A 20,898-nucleotide genomic window follows, 5' to 3' on the forward strand; every position below is an offset into this window, starting at 1 on the left:
CTACTTTAAAGTATAAATTATTTACAACCTATGAAAGTTTTAACCGCTGTGGCTTACTGCTTTTAGCATAGCTACAGCATGCTGTTAAATTAACATTACGCCGTTAACAGCAAAAGAGAAAGGTATGTTGCATACTTACAAGCAACTTGCTTTCCCCTACATTAGCTAACAGCTCTCTTCGCTGTTAGATAAGGTAACAAACACAGGAACAGCAGTTAACAGCGTGTTGCTCTGTAATGTAAGCTAACTGAAATTTGCAAGTACATATTCCCGTCTGAATAAGTAAACAAAACAGAGTTTACGCTCTTAAGCTGTTAAACTGTTATGAAAGTTTGTGCTGAGTCTTAGAGGCAGCAATGTTAAAGCAAAGTCAGAGAGTAGCATATTTACTTAACAAAATATAACAGACGGAGCTTATGCTGCTAGTTGTTCAAGCTGAGAAAAGTTTGAATAACCGTCAGTGGATTCTAGAGTTTGAAGAACTTAAATAAGATTATTTAGTATTATTGACTTAAATTATTTTTTTATCTTTATTATTGTATTATTACTGCAGAAACTAAAAGTTGATATATTGTGAACACTAACTGTACATGATCAAATACTAATTATTTACTCGTATAGTTAGCACATATTTGGTTTTTATTTAGTTTAGAATTTATTTGCACCCAACGTGTAATTTGTAGCTACTTTTAATTACTGGCCAGGGTCGTCGTCGTTACTAGAATAATAATGACCCAGAAAATTACTTTCGCCCTGGACCCACATGCTCTTCATATGCAATTATTATTATTTTATAAAATGCAATGCAAACAGGCGCCAATTGTCTTGCCTTTGGCGTTTGCTAGCAATTAAATATTTGCACATCACGTCACATTTTACACCATTCAAGTGCTAGCTAAACGTTTGTTTTTGGCCACATTAAGAACAACAACAGCGTTTACTACCTTTGGCTAACTTAAAGTGCTAAGACTTGAAACAAATGATTTGTTTTTGTTTCTTATAAAATGTTGAAGTTGTGACTTAATTAAATGAGGTCAAATGCGTGAAATGTATAAATGTATAAATAATTTAATTCAGCTAGATTAATAAATTAAAATTTTAAATTAAGAGTTGAGTAAAATAAAATTATTTAATTAATATAACATATTAAAGTAATGAAAGTTGAAAAATGTGTTGTTATTTAAAAAAATTGCTGGAATTTCGAAAAGCCCAAAAATACTTATAAATCTATAAGAATTGCGAATTAACTTATTTATAAATAAGGAAAAGAATTATTTTCATCACCAATAAATTAATAAAGATTAAATCTAGAGATTATTTTCAATGTAATATTATTAAATTTATTAAATATTAAAATAAATTATATATTCATTTTTTTTCGACCAGAGCTAACTTGTTCGAGTCTTTCTTTTGAGCCTTATTTCAGTTGATTGTCCTTTGGCACGCTGACTTGCATTTCGAGTTTTAGCACCCAATAAATTCAAGAGTTCACCTAGTTTTCAGTGGAACATTCTCACTTCCGCTGTCGTTCCAGTTTTGGCCCAGCCCATAAGTATGCTTCAATTTTTGTTTTGGCCAGTAGCAACTGTTGCTTGCCAGACTCTGAATTATGGTCACAGACTCTGCGACACTCTGTAAATTACCAGAACTGCGACTTAATTGCTGTTGGTTCTTGTCCAGCCGATGCCACTGCCCTGATAATACCTATAAGAAAAATGACTACAAGACGCCGTTGCTTATGGTCTTAAAGTTAGCAGTGCAAATTTGTCACTGAAGCTTGAAATATTGGTACGAAAATCGCATCGCTTGGCAGGGCAGACAAACAAAACGAAGGGATAGCATCTCCCTTTTTCCTCTCTCTTGTTTTGCATCTTTCAGTGTCTGTGTTGACAAAATTTTAAGTGTTAAAATAGCTATGAAATCAAAAAAATATCTAGAATTAGTTAGAAACTATAAAAACAAATTGTTGGTTTTTTTTTAAGTATCACAATTTAAAATTTAGCAAACGCATATTCTCATATGTATTTAAAGTACATTTTTTTTTTAATTCCATGCAACAATATTCTACAGATATAAAAGACTTTAAGGACTGAGTCTCTATATTTTCCGGATAAATTCGAAATATTCATATTCATATAGTCAAAATATCACTTAGTTCATTTTAATTCCTTATTTCCTGCATAAATGTATTGTATTGGTTTTTTTTTTTAAGTATTTTGGCGTCGTCAAGCAAACTGAAAAATAAAATAGTTTTTTTTTTTAATTTTTGTTATCGAATAGAATTTCTTTAAGTTCGTTAGCTATAAAAAAGATAAAATTGCTGCAATTTTGAGTTCACAGCTTGCAGCTGTGTTTACCTTGAAATTTTGGTTTTCAATAATATTTGTCTTTGATTTTGTTTGTGTGCATTGCTTGTCTACATGTCTTTAGCAAAAATATCAAATGCATAACTTTGGTCACACCCACACCCACACCCAAACACACACACAGGCACACCGTCACGCCCTTTGCCCTCCCCCTAAGCATTGGCATCTGGAGCAAAAGATGGCAAAAGTTGAACGGTGTTAGCGTTATCTCTGCCACGACAGCCATATTTACCTGCCAGCCAAAAAATACTCATATGATAGCTACTTGAGTTCAGCGTACAATTTTTTGCATTTTCTTCTTCTTTCATTCATGATTCTTCTATCTGCATTCACGTGCAGCCAGGTGTGAAAATTGTATACAATTGCAGTCGAATTTCAAGTGCGCTACACACTATAATGCGTTGAAAAAATATAAAAATAGTGAGAGATAGTAAGATTTAATATGAATTCAGTTCAAGCAATGTAAATATATTTCAAGGTTACAAAGGTAAAAATTGAAATTAGTTGGAGCAACATTTTTGGGAAAATATTTTAAATTACAAATTAAAAATATAAGTGTAATTGCTAATTCTGAAGAATTTTTGAATTTGATTAAATTCATTAGATTACACCTAAGAGTTTTATTCAAGCCTTGGATCAATTAAATAAAACAAATATTTATATTTTGCAAATAATTTATCTTAGTTTACTTAATTTTCGAACCAAACTTATAGTTTTATAAAGTGGTTCGGTTGGGTTCGGGTTCGCGGAGTAAATACTTTCAAGATTCCGGTTCGGGTATCCTAAAAGCCCGAAAATATTGTCGATAATGCAATCGGCATTTAAGATTTCAGCTAATCGAGAGCTGTTGATAGTTTTGCATTCAAATAGTACATATTATTCTGCTGTTAAATTAAATTCTGCGCATTATATTAATGGTTAAAGAGTATCTACTATTCAAACAGTTGTTCCAATCCATCTGTATGCCATGCGTTCTATCCTTTCGCGATCTTTAGTGAACTTTCCTGCAATTAGCGCCTACCATATCGTCCTGTCCCGCTTCCTGTCAGTCTCCATTGTTTGCGCCTGGTTTAAGCCTCTTTGCCAAATGCCACATTAGCCGCTGTTGCCATTCACAGTTTCGATTCTGGCCACATTTTGGTTGCAGTGTGTGCGTGTGTGTGTGTGTGTGTGTGTGCGTATGCTGCTATTTTTACACGATTTGCTATTTTTTCCGGACTTTTGTTTGCCATTGTTATGCGCTTCGTCTGAGGTACTGGCCCCACATCCCGTTCCTTTTCTCCCATTCACTGTATGCCCCTGCTCTCTCATTCACTGTCTTCCCCTTCAGCGGTTGCTCTTCCTTTCCACCCTTTACCTTTTTTTTCAGCTCGCATAAAACTGACGCCAAATTTCTTTGGCGTCAACCAATGCACAGCACACACACACAGGCACACGCACATATACATAAACAAGTTGACTCCCACACAGATAGAACTATGCTCTTTCTATTTGGCATTGTTGTTGTTGTTCCTGTTGTAGGTTGTGTGTCATGTCTGTGACTTTTTTTCATAGTTCGATTTTTCGTTTTATTTTGTATGCAAAAAAATATCTAAAAATAATAAATGCGTTCCTCTGCTTGATGTATGTATGTGCACGTGTATGGACGTGTGTTTGTGCAGCTTGTCAGTTTCGCATAGAGCTGCCCCACCTACAAAAAAATAGTACCTAAAGTTGCATGCAAAAAAAGTTTTGCCTTCGTGCATATTGGTAATTTATTAGCATAAAATGCCAGCAACGCGTAAATAATGCACACAAATTTGTATGTATCTTTTGGAAATACATATACAGTATGTGTAGTAATTGTTTTGACAAAGAAAAAGAGTTCACATGTATGTTTTTTGCTTAAATATAACTAAATCTAATGAATCTTAATTTTAATGTTTTTTAAATTATTAAAAAATTAAAAAAAAAAATACAATTTTCAAAATAAATAAAATGAAACATTACTTGACTAACTTTATGTACCTTGTATGTATTTGTATTTGTATTTCTATCTGTGTTTCTGCCAATTGTAGCTACAATTTTTATTAGTGTTACGCTCTTTGGCACCTCAGCATAAAATTCATTTCCGTTACATTTGAACGTCGCTCAAGTGTCAAAGAACATGGCAAGTGTTTTTTGCACGTCGCCACAACGACTCGACACTCCCTATCCGCATCCGCCTACCCGTTACCCGCTACCCGATTCCTAGTTTAACCCCCCAAACATATCGATAAAAGGCAGTTACGGACTATTTCCACAGTGTGAGCTCAATATTTTCGTTAAGTATACGACATGTTGTTCTTCCGACGATTTCCTTTTCTGACACACAACGAGGCAACGAACCGAAGAATAAAGCTGACTTTCTTAGCCCCAAAGAATCCCTCATTTATCCCTTGTCTTAAAGTTGCCATTAGTTGTTCTTCTAAAGGTAATAATAAAATATTTTTATACCTTATCTTATATTCGTCATGTTGGATTTTGTTAGTCAACACTGATAAAATAAATGTTCTAAAATCAACATTAAGAATTTCAATCTAAATATGCGTTAAGTACATAAAATTTTTAAAGTTTTTCTTAAAATATTTAAGATGAATAATCTTTATGTAAGAAGTTGGTCTTATTTTCAGTATATCATAATAACATTTATGTGACATCATATCTAACTTCTATTTGTTCCTTTCTTCAACACCTCAGTTTTTCGCGTTTTTTAATACCAATTGATTAAAATGTATCCAGAACGCAGCTTTGTTTCATTTGACCAAATAGCTTCCATAAATCCAGATGTATTTTCTCTCCTGATAAAATTATTCCCAATTTATATTTTTCTTTAGCAGCTTTCATTATTCCAATATATTTTCTTTTTTCACAAGCTTTAGCTTCTACCATCAATTTTTGTTTTATGAGTTTCTGCATGTGAAATGATTTGAAGGCATATGGAATTGTTGAGCTAATGAAATGCTTTCTAACTAACCAATATTTCTATTGTTAAATATGAATACTCAGGTTAAGAGCTTTGCATTCATTTGCATAAGCTAAAAACAATCGAAAATGCAAGGCAAAAGCAAGTGGGCGGCTACAGTCGGACACGCTCGACACTGGGATACCCTGTGCCCAGGTATTCTTTATCAAAATTTGATTTTCGACCGATTGTTCCTATGGCAGCTATATGATATAGTGGACCGATTTGAATTAAATATGGTCAGGATGTATAATTCCAGCCCAGATGCATATTCCATCAGTTTGGTTAAGATATCTCATAAACAAAAAACTTTTTCATACTAAAACTTCATTTCGACGTATCGTTCCTATGGCAGCTATATGATACAGTGGTCCGATCCAAAAATAAAAAACAACATGATCTGCGTATGGTATCCAGGAACCTACTTACCAAGTTTGAAGTCTCTAGCTCTTATGGTCTCTGAAATCGACGCGTTCAAACAGACGGACAAACGGACAGACAGACGGACATGGCTCAATCGACTCGGCTGTTAATCCTGATAAAGAATATATATACTTTGAGGGTCTGCCACGCCCCCTTCTGCCTGTTACATACATTCCGCCAAACACATTATACCCTTTTTGCCCAAATTCAATGGGCTCAGGGTATAAGAAAGGTTAAAAGCCAAAAGCTGCAAGACAATGTCAGATAAAATCAAGTGATGCAGGCATTTATGTAAAAGTAATTGCATATACCTATAAATAGACAGACATGAGAAATGCAGTGGCCTAAAAATGAGTTCAGCATTTTTGTAATCGAAGAAATGACTGAGAGTCGAGTCAAGAGCAGGGGGATAGAGGGAGGGGGGAAGAGTGAATATAGCCAACAGAGGTCTATCTATGACTGGGCCAATAAATAATTAGCCAGTTGGTGGCACACTCAACAAACACAACCAACGCATTTGCATGCACTAAAAAGCCGAGCACACACAAAAAGCATTGCCTACTTAATGGCGCTCGCAGTGGCATGGCGTTAAATGCTTGCCACAGCGGGGCAAAAAGGCAGAAGGAGACAGCCAGGGAAGTTGCAGTTGAAATTGTTTTAATTGAAATGGAAAACGCGTAAATTTAAGTGCTGTGCGTGTGCGTGTGTGTGTGTGTGTTTGTTTTTCTATTTGCATTCAATTTCACTCTGCAACAAAACCCAAATTGCAATGGACACTAAAACAGGACAACAGCAAAGCGATTGCATGAGACTGAGAGGTACAAAATTTGGATAGAGGGTTGCAGGGTTGTTCTGTTGATGCACAACGACCAAAGTGTTTATTAACTTTGGCTGTTTGATCCACTTTGCATGCCAGATCCTAGCTATTGTTGTTGCGTTGTTCAGTTCAAGGATGTTTGCCAGCTGCCATGTGGCAGCATCAACAGCAGCAACAGTGGAAGCAGTAAAAAGAGCTGCAGTAAATGAATGCATGAGCCAACAGACAGACAGAGAGATAGAGAGAGAGAAAAAAAGAGAAAGAGAACGTGGCAGCAGTGAACGGATAATTCAAATGTAATTTACAAAAGGACTCATTTGATTTGTTACTTTGCAAGGGGGCAACCCTGTAAATTAGTTGCAACTGTGGCAACTGAAAAAGTCCAACGCTCAAAAGCGTAAAATCCAAACACAAATGCAAGCAAAACAACATTAGAAACTAGAACTGAATAAGATAAAAGAAAATGAAATAAGGCAAAGAATCCTTTGTAGACTTGCTCTTATTTCTATTTAATTATCCACTAATTAGTTGCAGACAGCGATTTTAGTTGAAATCAGCTAATTAAGCACACGAATTATATTCATTTTATGTGCTCATCCCAATGACCTTATATTATAATAAATATGCTCGAGTTTCGGCCCAAAAACTAAGCCTTTTTGTCCCTTCAACACGTACAACAAATTAACTTAATTAATGGCATTTGTTTAACTATTTTTGTTGTTGTTGCAAGCAATCAAACTGAAATCAAAGATAATTCCCAGTCACATTCACGTATCCTATAATTGATGATAGCTTCAACTTTGGCTAACTGCCACTGAAAATAACAAAAACAAATGGCCAAGTTCTCTATACACAGTTTATATTATAAGTTCTTTATTGAAATGTGAGTTGGGAAAAGTTTGGCAAATCTGTGCACTCGAAAAGTAGGTAGTACTTATAGCAATTCTTTTTTAAAGTTTCTTAGAAAATGAACTTATTAAAAATATTACGAAATATCTATATAAAAAATAGTCCAAAAATGTTTATTTTTTTGATAATATTTTAAACACTGCGAGTCTATGTTTTTTGTCAATATTTAAATTTAATCTAAATCGGTTTGTAAAGACTTTAACCAACGCTAGTGAATTTATAATATTCACATATAGTTTTTAGGTTTACATTCTCCTCATTGTTTTATCCACTAGTTAATATCATTTTAAGTTCTAAGAAAGACTGATTTATTAAAAATAATTTTGCAAATATATTTACGCTGAAATTAAGATTATTCTTAAACAACTTGACTAGATGTTTCTCTGAAACTACAAACTATTTTAGAACATATTATTATCAGCTAAACAAAATCTATTCGACTTGAAACTTGTGAAAAGAACTTCATCGAAATATTTTCAAATAAACATTGTATCAATATTCAAGGTTAGGTTAGGTTAGTGAAAAAAAAAGTAGGAAAGGCTATAGTCGGGATCCCGACTACAGGATATCCATACTTATTTCAATATATATAAAAGTACTTTAAAGAAATTACTATCTAATATAAACTACTGCATTCTTTTAGGTGATTGTACTGAAATAATAACTTTATTAAGAACTTTGGTTCTGCTATTACTCCCGGTCTACTTGTCCGATATTGCTGCGGTTAAGTGATATTAGAGTTAATATAAATAGATAACGTTAATTACTACAAAAAATTTTACTATCTTAAAAACTGTGGGTGTGTCAAAAATTTAAAACAAACTTGACCTGCGTGTGGTCTATAGAAAACTGTGGTATCTCTCATAGTCTCTGAGATCTAGAAGCTCAGACGGACAGACAGATCGACTCGGCTGTTGATGCTGATCTAGAATATATTACTATATGGGGTCGGAGATGGCTCCTATTCGCTGTTACATACATTCCAACGAACACAATATACCCTTTTACTTATTTTTTAAGTAATGGGTATAATTAATCATTGGCGGGACTGAATATGAAAGATACTCATGAAGGTTTTTTAGATAACTATTATGTCACAATTTAGCTTCTCAATGTGCTTCATTTGTTATGCGAAAAAAAATTGGAGATGCTTGAAGAGTCTTAAGTCCGTCTTCTGACCTTTATTATGAGCGATTGTTAAGTTTTACTTTTTATAAGAAATTCTTATACAGATTTTGACAAAAAATAAATTTAAGAATTATATCAATAATTTATTTATTTAAGTGATTCACGTGAATGTTTTATGTTTGATGCTCAACAATTGAAACCGAGATGAGGGAGAAAAGAAAACGTTGGAGACAAGATAAACGAGAGCGTGGGTACACAAATGAGACAACACCTGTCCACATGGAACATGAAGGTAAGAAGAATTTTTCCCGACCACAACCAAGACCAGGAGAAGGAGTAAAAGAAGCAACAGGACGAGGAATAGGTGCAGCAGACGAGTCTAAGGATTGGGCAAGAAGGGTTTGCACTTGCCAAGCTCAAGTGTTGGATGCTTGGCAAGAACTTTGGCTTCTCACTGACTGACTGACTGACTGACTGACTGACTGACTGACTGGCTGACTTACCCAGTGACTGACATTTGAATTACGAAAAGCTTGTAAGTCGCAGAAGTGGCAGAAAGATGAGGATAGAGAAAGGGGGGAAAGCCAACTCTCAACACAAACTCAACAAAATGACACGACTTGAATTGGCTGCCAAGCGTGAACGCATACAAGTTGGAGTTGGTCGACTCAGAACTTGGCCAAGAAACAGAAAAAAAAAGAAAAAAATAATATAACCAGCAGTGTGGGGTAGGAGTAGGGCTTAGGGGTAGGGGTAACTTAAGTTGAAGTTCTTCTTGTTGCAATAGTTTTGCCTATTTACTTGGGCGAAGCTAAGTGAAGCAAGTCGGTTGCAGTTGAACTTAGACTTCAATCAAATTGCAGCAAACAAGGCATAATTTATGTGCCACATTGAAGCAGCCGAAGAAGCAAGCTTTAAGTTGCAACAGATTGAATTGAAAATCAAAAGTCCATAGCGTCCAGTTTCAAACTAACAAAGATAAAAAAAATAAAGGGGACCATAAAAACAATGCATCAACTGTTACAGTGACTCCTCAACTTGCCCGACAGCTTGGCGACATGCCGTGCCCCAAACGACAACTGAGAAAGAGAGAGGGAGAATCAGAAACAGAGAGAGATAGACAGAGAAAGCGCGTGGGAATGAACGGGAGACTTTTCCAGCATGACTGGTAATTGCAGATTTATGATCCGAAACATGTGGACAACTTTAGTCCACACTAAAAAAAAAGTCACAAAAATGGCTAAAACAGTTGGCCATCTTCTTTTTTTTTTTTGTTATTGTGCTCGCAAAAGTTTTTGGCGGGAACATTTCTGAGCGTTTCTGCATAATAAATTTTCTAAAGTGGATTCAAATGACACAAAAATATTTCAATTCTTATAGCTGTTATTTTCTCAAATAAACAAAGACATACACACACACACCGACAGAATGACACTTTTGCTTTTTGGCAAACAATTTTTATAACATATTTTTAGGCGTGCTGCAACCAAATGGAATGTGGCCGAATATGCAAAAGAGTGACAAATACGGCTAAAAGCGAAATACGTGTACGGCAAACGTGGCCTTCAGACCCGTTGCTCTCCCCCCTTCAATTCCCTGCACAGCATTTGTCCCTTGGCTTCCCCTTGACGTCTCTGCACTGATTTCGATTCTTTTTTTAACTGTCTGACATTTTGACATTTGTCGCTGTCAAACATAACAATCGCAAAAATGTAAAAATGGTAATAACAACACACACACTCACACATGTGCTGTTGTTGTGTGTCTGTGTCTGTGCATACAAATGGTAAATAAAATTAGACTCAAATTGCCATTGAAGGCTGCCATGCAAATTGTGATAAATTCAAATAAATCGACTAACAAGCCAAACCAACTTAATAGCTTTTTGCCTCTTCCTAAATATACAAACAATTTTTTCAGCTATGGGTACTTTATAATTTATAAGCACAATTTTTAATTTTTTCTGTCTAAAGTTATGGAACTCACAAAATATGTTTTATGCAAGCTTGTGGAAAAATTGACATTGCGAATATCAATTAAGTATTCAAAAAGTACCAAATTAAACAAAATTTTTTAATAACATTTAAAATTATATAAAAAACAAAAATCACCAAGTGACGTTTACAGAATATAATATAATGTAAGCCAGGGAATAACACCGTATCCTGTATGGGAACCATTAACCGAAACTAACCGTTTCTTTTTGAGTACCGAAACAAAAACCGTAACCAAAATTAATTCTCGTACAAGAACCGTAAACCGAAACGCTCGTACCGGTACGGTTGTGGTAAAGTGGCTAGGTCAAAGGCATGAGCAACTTCTAACTTTCATAACTTTGCCAAAACCCAACCGATTTTCAAGCGGAATGTCATTTTGATCATGGTTTGGCCTTTAAATTTATTCTGCATTCAAATTTTATTCATTTTAAAAATTTAATTATTTTCGACCAAGACTCGATTTTGATGGTAAGGGTCCCTTCTTTGAAATTTCGAAAATTCAAAATTTTAAATCTCAAGTTACCACTTTTAATCAACTCCTTATATCGTAACTAGTATAAAACAACTCTTCAAATTTGATTCTGAGACCTTTCCTTTTCTTGTAATTTTCTTGTAAAAAATTTAGAAATATTTTAACTTGTAAAGTTATTAGGACAAAGGAATGAGCAACTTTGGACTGTCATAACTTTGTCAAAACCCAACCGATTTTCAAGCGGAATGTCATTTTGATCATGGTTTGGCCTTTAAATTTATTCTGCATTCAAATTTTATTCATTTTAAAAATTTAATTATTTTCGACCATGACTCGATTTCGATGGTAAGGGTCCCTTCTTTGAAATTTCGAAAATTCAAAATTTTAAATCTCAAGTTACCACTTTTAATCAACTCCTTATATCGTAATTAGTATAAAACAACTCTTTAAATTTGATTCTTGTAAAAAATCATGTCAAAATTTAGAAATATTTTAACTTGTAAAGTTATTAGGACAGAAGCTAAAGCAACTTTGGACTGTCATAACTTTGCCAAAACCCAACCGATTTTCAAGCGGAATGTGATTTTGATCATGGTTTTGGCCTCTAAATTTACTCTGCATTCAAATTTTGTTCATTTTAAAAATCTAATTATTTTTGACCCTTTGAAATTTCGAATATTCAAAATTTTATACTCTATTACTCCTTTTACCGAAATAGTTGTTTCGGAAAGTATCGGAACCGAATCCGTTACCTATATTTGTTTCGGTTTGATTCCTTGATGTAAACAAATCACCCCCAAAATGAATTGACATATGCATAAATTAATTTATTAAAATTAAAAAAAAATTATTTTTCTTGCAAAATAACAAACTAACAAATTCAAATAATTTAAATTAAAGGTGTAAAATAACAAAGTTAAAAACGTTACTTTACTTTAATTATTATAAGTTTTTTTTCAAACTATTTAATTAATCTGATAAACGAATTAGAAATTCTTGCAGCTAAATAAATCATATATATTACATGTAAATAAAATTAATACAATTTTTCAAAATATGTTGATATTTTTCAATATAATATGTTTTATTATAATTCGCTTTAATAGGTTGCCAACCTTTTTATTATTTTTATTTCGATTTAATTCCCAGTTGACCCAAGTGCTGAGCTCTATGCGAAACTATTTGCGGTTGCAGGCTTATGAATTTGTAGGCCCCATAATGCCAACTAGAAGCTTTTGTGCTAATAAATATCAGAAGACGCACAGCATTAGGAAAGGGGGGTCACTGGGGTCATGGAATGTTGGCTAAGTGAAGCTCAAACGGGTTGAACGGCAATTGCAAATGCAATTACGTGCCGTCCAGCTACCAGGTAGCATTATGACCAACAACATGTTGCATGCCTCTCTCTCTCTCTCTCTCTGGCAGTACGTGTGGCATTAATTCAGCTAGAACGTTGCACGTTGCAGAATGCTTTGCAAGGCTCTGTATTCTTGTTATCTATGACTCCGCTGGGTGCAAATTGCAAAGTGCGGTCTAAAGTTTTTAATTAAGAGCTGCGGCTTCAGGCAAAGCTAATAAGTTTGGTCTTATGACAATTGCCAGCGGTGTATGGTGCTTTAACTTCGATCGATTCAGTTTCACAAAGGCAACTACAAAACCAAATTCAAATACAAATCAAAATCAATCTGCATGTTCAAAAAGGCCAAAAAACAGTTTAAAAAATATGCACATAACTTGTCCTTGCCTTGGCTTGGAGGAAGGAATACAAGAGAGGCGTCTCCGTTTGGGGACACACTTTTCCTGTCGTTTCTCTTGGACGGCTGAAAAAAGTTCGTCCAGAAGGCAAAGTCCTTGCAGCTTATACCCTGTTCATGTCCTGAAATAAAAGGTATGATACAAGTTTATAATAAATATTTGAAAGATCTTCAATTCGAATTTTGATTGACCTTGGGTCACTTCGAAATTTGGAAATTATTCTATGTCAAATTTAGATTATGTCTTGTTGAGATATTCAATCAAAAATTGCTTAGAAAATTCGAAAGCTTTGAAATTTAAAATACCATAATTATTTAACTAATAGGTACATATTTATTGTAAAAAATTCAATTCAAGCTACAATTTTAATAATTTATTCTTACTCTTACTCTTAAATTTCAAAATTAAACAGATAAATTTTTTGCATAAACCTATTTCTTTAATTTTTTTAGATTTATTCTTTATAAAATTTAAATATATCTATTTGATAAAATATAAGGAGACATTGAAAAACGGCCCTTAGAGTATCTTTTATTTTACCATTATTACAGGATAACTGCTAGCTTGACACAGTCGTTCAGAATATTATACCTCCTTTATTTTTCAGGCTGCCTGTATGCGAAGGGAAATTGAAAAACTAATTTTCAACAACAAAATCAAAGCAGGCGCTGTTCAAAAAATGGTTTGCATAAAATTTCCATAACACAATTTCGATAATTTCACAAGTCACAGAGAAAAACTGCAAAAAAAAAATGCAGTTTCCCTTGCAGCTGACACAGAAACTTGACGTAAAAATCCAGTCACACTGCCCGTCTCTGTCTCTGTCTCTAGCTCTATCTCCATTCTTGTCTCTGTCTCTAGCTCTATCTCTGTCCCAGCACCATGACGGCCCATCAAATTCGGTTAACGTACACTCGACGACAAGTTGACACTTTCTTAGCAGTAACATCACACGCCTCGCTGTGAATCTGTCCCTGCCACAAAACAACGTGTGTGTGGTTCGACAACAGCTCGAAACATTGCAACAACTACAAAAGTTAAAAAAAAAGAAAAGAAACCACTGATTGTGTACTGACATAGTTGACTGAGAGATACCCTCTACTCAGGCTAAAGAATTATAAGGTAGATTGGAATCTCAGTACAAGATTTAAAAAATATAACTTCGCTTAATGTAACAAAATTAATTTCAAAATTTTAAAATAATTAAAAAAAAAAATGACGTACGTTTTCATTAACTTTTTGATAAACGAGTAGTATTTAAAATAATTTTAAATAAAAAGAGTCGACTTTACTTAAAATATTTAGATAATTGATTAAAAAGAAGGAATAGACTTTCTTTAGTTCAGTCATCATATAAATTATATTTTCAAAATAAATTAAATACAACGCTGATCACATTTCGAAAATCATTATTATTTCAATTAAGAGGATAATGATTTAAAACGAGAAATATGCTGAAATTTACTTTTTCTTACGATAATTTTGCTGTTTATTTTTATTCGTATATCCCGTTTATTAATTTGTATGGTTACAGGGTATAACCAGATTTCGGCTCGCCGAGTTTGGCATTTTTGTCAGGATTCGCGACACAGCCGAAGTCATCAATCACTGGATAGAATTTTAGGTGAAATGTCCCTGACATGCCATAACCTATATGGTTGTTGTATTTTCTTGTCATGCTTTAGGACTGCGAAATTTCAGACATGTTGGGCGTCCCAAGGTCGGTATCAGTTTAACATTATTCGCAATTATCGATAAGATTTACACGCAGATAGATGACAAGACCATAAGAGTCACTTAAGTCAGAAAAATGTTGTAGAATGAATAAAACTTATCAATAAAAAGCATATTAATATTATGCAATGTTGGATAAATATAGTTAACAAAAAAATAAAAGAAATACTAAATATAAGGAAACCATAATAGGGAAAAATTTAATTTTATTTGGGAAGGAAAAGAGAGTCCTTTTTAACTAGGTTTGTAATTTCAAAATTGTTTCAATCTGAATGTAAACATATTTTGGTTTCTATAAATTTTATACTTAGTTTTTTTTTGTATATTAAGTTTCAATTCTTACAGAAATATTTGTAATTCGTATTGAGTTCTTAATATCTAACAAAAGCACTTAATGTCGCTATCTATAATCTTGCAGTGTTGCTAAAGAAAGTGCTAATGAAATCGATGAACTTTAAGAATGCTTTAACTTATAACAACTACTTATTCAGACGGCATCTTTTGTTTGGCCTGACTTGTCAATCAGAATGAAAACTCGTCTTTTGCGAAAAGTCCAACATCAACAGTGGCTTCAAGTGTTTATCAAGGAATTGGGGAAGTGCAACCCACATACAGAGCATACATATACTACAAACTTTAACTTATCTATGCACGTTCAGATTGCACTGTCAGCCATTTTTCCTTGAACTTTTGCCATATGCCAACTTTGCAGTACGCCTTGTTTTCCTTTCCCAACAAATGACAAATGATGTCAGATCAATGTGACAAAATGCTGCATTGTTCGGGAGTGATAAGACTATATATGTATGTATGTCGTCTTTCCACAACCCTCCCATACATATATGTACATATTCACCATCGACAATGTGATCATTGATTTTCATAATTAAAAAGCGTTAAGTAAATGAACAATAGTCAAAGATTAAATGCTTATAAATCGACTGACTACTGAACTTTCTATGCTAATTAAATTTAATTCAATTTTGTAAGTAATCACTTAACATTTCAATAAACTTATTGACTGTTGGTAAGATTAAATTAAGTTTTCCTGTTTTACACATCTATTTTCGCTTCCAATACAAGATGACAATCCTTCAGTAAGTTATTCAAGGTTCAACGTATAGTTATTAATATTTGCTAAGATGCAAACTAGCAAACACAAGTTAATCCATTATTACATGTAATCAGCTTCAGACAATCGTGTCTCTAACACAGGTAAATCAATTCAAAGAGAAATCCTTTGTGCTCAGCCCAATGCACAATTACATCCAGAAGCAAATTGAGTCTGACTTATGCCGGATATCTGTAATGCAATTTTCTGCAGCGACTGAAGCGACCTATAACCTATTCCCATATATTAATGTACCTTGTTCATTTGGCATTTGAAAATTGATTAAATTGTTAATTAGATTGAACAATGAGCTTTGGTAAAATTTCTGTCACACTTAACATCTAATTTGGTATAATTGACTTATTTCTAGAATTTATCATCGCTAACAAAAAATTGCAATAATTCAGATTTCCGACAGAAGTCAAGGGCAAGTTCAAGACTGATGATTGTTCTGATAATTCCAATATGGATTCTGTATATAAAGTGATTGTCAATCGTCGGAGATGTCAGCTGCATAAAATTCTTTAAGATTAACAGAAGTGTTAATTAAGTTGACCTGAATGAAAATGATTATAATAGTGCTTATAGTTTCAATTCTCGCACTTTGTTTAACATCATTTCAAAACTGAATTATTAAGTAAATGTCAGCACAGAGTCCCGATAATTTGATAAAGGGAACAAGTAAAGCTAAATAAAATGTGGGTGTCGGAAGAAAGGTCGACGTTTTTAAAAAACAAGTAGTACAATCTAAACCTATTCCCCAGCACTGGCAAAAAAGAATAGTAAACACGTAAGATCGTTCGGATGAATGTTCTGATTGAAGTTCGAATAAAAGTTTAGATAAATGCACGATAAACGATATTAAATAGGACAGATATTAAATAGGATAGAACCGAACCCTTTAATTTTGTAAGAATAACAGCATACTTACTAACATATGTACATCAACTGAAGTAAGATTAAACACAGAGTTCCTTTCCATTCAGGATATCTAAGCAGTTGACCACCAAGGCCAGTCTCTCCGAATTTCATTATCAAGTAACGCCCAAGGCTATCATAACGGAATATGTTCACCTTAAAGTTTCAGTTAATGAGTCTGCTGTTAGGGCGATATGAGAGAGAGACGCAGGAGCGAGGGAACTGTTGTCGTTACGAAGGTTCCACCAAAATGTCAATTGGCGCATGCCTTTTGGCCAAGTAATTATGTTTGATGACTTTTGGTGGTCGTCTCTGCTCTGCAGCAGTAAAAGCGAATAAGCCAGAAGGAGAATTGAAGACACGGAGCACGGGAAAATGGAGTAAAATGTGACATACAAGATGTAACTGAGATAATAATGCTTAACAAGAACTTAGTTTACACTCGACGGCTGAGACAAACAATTACAATACATAAATAATTAAATACATTTCCTGAGAAATGAATACATTTTAAAATTTAAAGCACGTCATTGGCTCAATTATTAAGTTTAATTAATAATATTTGTGCCATTAACTTTAAAATGAATCGTACTGTTTTATTAGCAAATTTCCCAACGTGTATACAACGCCATCTATCGTTTGGTTGCACAACTATTCCAGCAAGCAGTTTATTGATACTAAGTTCTATGTCTTATGGAACCTTTTATAGCAAAAAATCGCGCAACGTAACTGGCAGCAGCTCAACAATGCTATGTTCTATATTTTATAGCAAAATATCGCAAGTATTGAAAGGCGATGTTGTATTTTTTATGGCTCCGAGCATTGCAAAGCAGTATCAAGCAGTCGTTTTATGGCACATTAAACAAAGAACATGGAACATAGCATATAGAACATAGAAAGGACAAGATAAAATCATAGAATCTCTGATAATATTGACCTAAACATGAAACATCGAAAAGCAGTGCATTGTGCAGTGCATAAATGGTGAAATTGAATTTTAATGCAATTTGTAGTATTAATTAGATACATTATATAATATAATTACTAGTAATATGTATGATGAATTAGGAAATTTTAGCTTAACACAACAAAGTAAAAACCATGAAATGTATAAATTCGATACATATCCATTGTAAATCGCGGATATGGATATAATTTAGATTACTCGCATATTGGAGTATGTAATCAACCAAAACAGTTCAGATTTCGTATAAAATGATCTAGTAAGTTGCTTACAATCGCAGTTGCAATCAATAAGATTACCAATAACACCGCAAATATGAAAACTACGCTGCTTTTGCTGGTCCTGGCATTATTTTACATTTGCCACGTCACTAATGCCTACGATAGTGGTAAGATCCTTATAATGACATCATTATATGTCTTTACTAACTAGCTGTCCTTTTAGAGTCTTGTGATGCACCACCCTCTACCACTGGCCTTGGCAGAGGGTTTAGTTTTAAGTTCACGTATATCAAAAGAACCCGACAATGCGTAAGCTTTTTATGGGGAGGTCAAGGCTACACAAATAACTTCTTCGCGAATGAGGACATGTGCAAAAAAGCCTGTTTGTCTTAATATGTAAATAAGCAATAGTTTACATATGAAAAATTTTAAACCAGATAAAAAAATGTCAATCTTGAGTTTTCAGCAATAAGAAAACCGCAGTACAAAAGTAATTCAAATTTTTAACGTAATTTTTTTTTTATATGAGCATAATTTGTATATTTATTATTTAACTTGCATATTTTGAATTTAATAAACAAGCAACCAACTCTACCAATTCATGTACTTATTTAATGTTTAGCAGCTTAAAAAATTAATGATGAAATTTCAAATATTATTTTAAATAATTGGTAAAATGAAAAACAAAAAATATTTCTATACAAAATTTGTAAGACAATTAAAAAATAAATTATAATATTTTTATAGTTCATATAAAGAGATATTTTATGATTTAAAATTAATTTTAATTCAATTTAACGTCAAAATATCTTTTAAAACCTCTTAAATAGACACTTAAAATGTGGAGCTAAGTCAGATTTATTTTAAATTTTTACCATAATTGAGCAATTAAATTTGTTTCCAAGTTACATTTGAAACAAAAATTGTTCTTAGCAGAAAAAATAAAATTAATATTTTTTTATAATTATAATTCAAAATCATGGGTTTACAATAAAAAATGGTAACCTAGTTTTTGTGGCACTGCCAGACAGTCGGCATTTTCATATTGACAACTGCATTGCGGGTTGCCAAGGCAACTTTAAAGTTACAAACAAAACGTACGTGTATTTTTCATGTTGCAATGTCATGCGTTTGCCGCAGTTTTTAATCAATTTGCAGAAAAAACTACACAAAATGTTTGAGAAAAGCAGCGAGAACAGTTTGAGTGCAATGGGAAGCATTCAAGAGATCGCCGGACGTTTGGCAGAGGAACAACAACGTCTACGTCAATTGGAGGCCACAACGTCGCCCAAGGAGCGCACATTGTTTGTGCTGGGAAGCAAGTGTGTGGTAATTAGATGAACAATAAATTATATATGAATAGTAATTAAAATGTATATGATTTTCAGGGCAAATCCATGGCCATCAACAAGTTCTTTGATCGGGATGAACAGACAACGCGTCCAACGTTGGCTTTGGAATACAGTTATGGTCGTCGCATGGGCAGCGGCAGGACATCTCATGTGTTGAACGTCTGGGAACTGGGATCCTTGGACAATGCCGATCAATTGCTGGAAGTGCCAATGCGTACACACGGCCTACAACAGTTGTCCGCGTTTATCATGGTCGATCTGTCTCAACCGGAGAGAGTTTGGTCAGATTTGGAGTGCGCATATAAAGGATTAAGGGATACAGCTCAACGAATGTTGCAACAGGCAACTCCCCAGCTTCGTGAGGATCTGGAACGACGCTCCTTGGAACGTGTGAGGCATGTGAATCAGGATAAAAGCACATTGGAATTGCTGCCATTTCCGGTTGTGATTGTTGGCGGCAAATACGACATCTTCATGGACTTTGAGCCGGCTCTTAAGAAGCACATCTGTCGCTGCCTTCGCTCCATGGCGCATCTAGTGGGAGGTGCTGTATTATTCTATTCACAGAAGCTACCCAAGCTGGCCAAGGTGCTGAGGGATACGATCAGTCATCTGGGATTTGGCAGTCCCACAAATCCCTTTAGAGCCCATGTCACGGATTACAATGAAGCGCTTTCCATTTGGTTTGGCACTGATAGCTGGTCACAGATCGGAATCGGTGAAGCCAGCTTCCTTAATGTGGAACGCATTGGAGCAACGTTGAGTGTAGAAGTGCCACAATTACAGCTGGAAAAACAAAAACATCAAGTGCCTCTTGATCCGGCCAAAGATTCTGGCTTCAAAGAATCTCTAATTGATGAGATGCGTTCACAGAAGGATGAAGAGCTTGCTGGGATTATGCGGGATGTCCTGTTACGCGGAAAATTCGAAGCTGTGCAGGGATAGAGAACAAAGCAATTCCATCAAAAATTATATACAGTTAGTCAAGAAACTGGCTGGACAAATTAAATAACTAAATTTTTTTTTTTAAGAATTGAAACTTCTTTTTTTTATTCTTTTCTTTTATTTTTTTTTACCTCTGGTTCTTAGCAGTAGCACCATTAACTATTTATAAAAATAATTAAAATTTGAATGTTTTTTCCAAACACTTGACTTGACTGTATATAAACAATGTATACTTAAATTTATGTACATATGTGTCATTACGTATTTAACAAAATACAAATAATCGGTCAGCTCTAACGCTGTCATTCAAATCGTTGTGAATCTGTTAAGTACTCTTAACTGGAAAATGGATCCACCCTCCGTTCCGGCCCGAGTTGTTAAGGTTTTGGGCCGTATTGGCGCACGTGGCCTTTTAACAGAGGTTCGTGTAGAGCTTTTAAAATTTCCACGCATGCAAATGTTACGTGCTGTCAAAGGTTAGTTTCTAATGTGTTACAAACTCTACCTATTATTTACAATTTAAATTTTTTTTGGGTAAGGTCCGGTACGTTTGGGTGACATTATCAGAATTACCGAAGTAGTCGAAGATGCCTGGCGTCCATAGTAATTATTTCATTTAAAAAGTTGAACATTATTTTGGCAAACAGATTAAAACGTGCAGCAAATTAACAAAATTTAAATGAATTACAAACTGGCGCGTCAATTACCGTTTTTTGTAGCTCGATGTGGCAACGCCATTACAACAGATTTGCATTGGTGAGCGACATTCACAACTTGACTCATTGTACCGTTACTCATACAGA

General features: G+C 34.1%; 2 protein-coding genes and 1 long non-coding RNA gene across 4 annotated transcripts; all 3 read left to right on the forward strand.

Moving 5' to 3' along the window:
* Positions 1–17,832: 17,832 nt before the first annotated feature.
* On the forward strand, positions 17,833–18,298 carry LOC117780302. Its single transcript, XR_004617071.1, has 2 exons — positions 17,833–17,965; positions 18,022–18,298. It is a non-coding gene; the product is annotated as an uncharacterized LOC117780302 (long non-coding RNA).
* Positions 18,299–18,839: 541 nt separating this feature from the next.
* On the forward strand, positions 18,840–20,143 carry LOC117781199 (cytoplasmic dynein 2 light intermediate chain 1). 2 transcript variants are annotated; one of them, XM_034617953.1, is made up of 3 exons: positions 18,840–18,895; positions 18,957–19,127; positions 19,187–20,143. In XM_034617953.1, exons 2-3 carry the CDS (start codon positions 18,972–18,974, stop codon positions 20,093–20,095), a joined length of 1,065 nt encoding a protein of 354 aa, XP_034473844.1. In that variant the 5' UTR covers positions 18,840–18,895; positions 18,957–18,971; the 3' UTR covers positions 20,096–20,143. The 2 variants fall into 2 exon arrangements, with proteins under 2 accessions (XP_034473844.1, XP_034473843.1); XM_034617952.1 differs by lacking the exon at positions 18,840–18,895 and having other exon boundaries at positions 18,922–19,127.
* Positions 20,144–20,371: 228 nt separating this feature from the next.
* LOC117780130 (40S ribosomal protein S28) lies at positions 20,372–20,764 on the forward strand. Its single transcript, XM_034616542.1, has 2 exons — positions 20,372–20,571; positions 20,635–20,764. Exons 1-2 carry the CDS (start codon positions 20,442–20,444, stop codon positions 20,697–20,699), a joined length of 195 nt encoding a protein of 64 aa, XP_034472433.1. The 5' UTR covers positions 20,372–20,441; the 3' UTR covers positions 20,700–20,764.
* Positions 20,765–20,898: the final 134 nt, after the last annotated feature.

The sequence above is a fragment of the Drosophila innubila genome (genome assembly GCF_004354385.1).
Source record: "Drosophila innubila isolate TH190305 chromosome 2L unlocalized genomic scaffold, UK_Dinn_1.0 4_B_2L, whole genome shotgun sequence".
NCBI lineage: Eukaryota > Metazoa > Arthropoda > Insecta > Diptera > Drosophilidae > Drosophila > Drosophila innubila.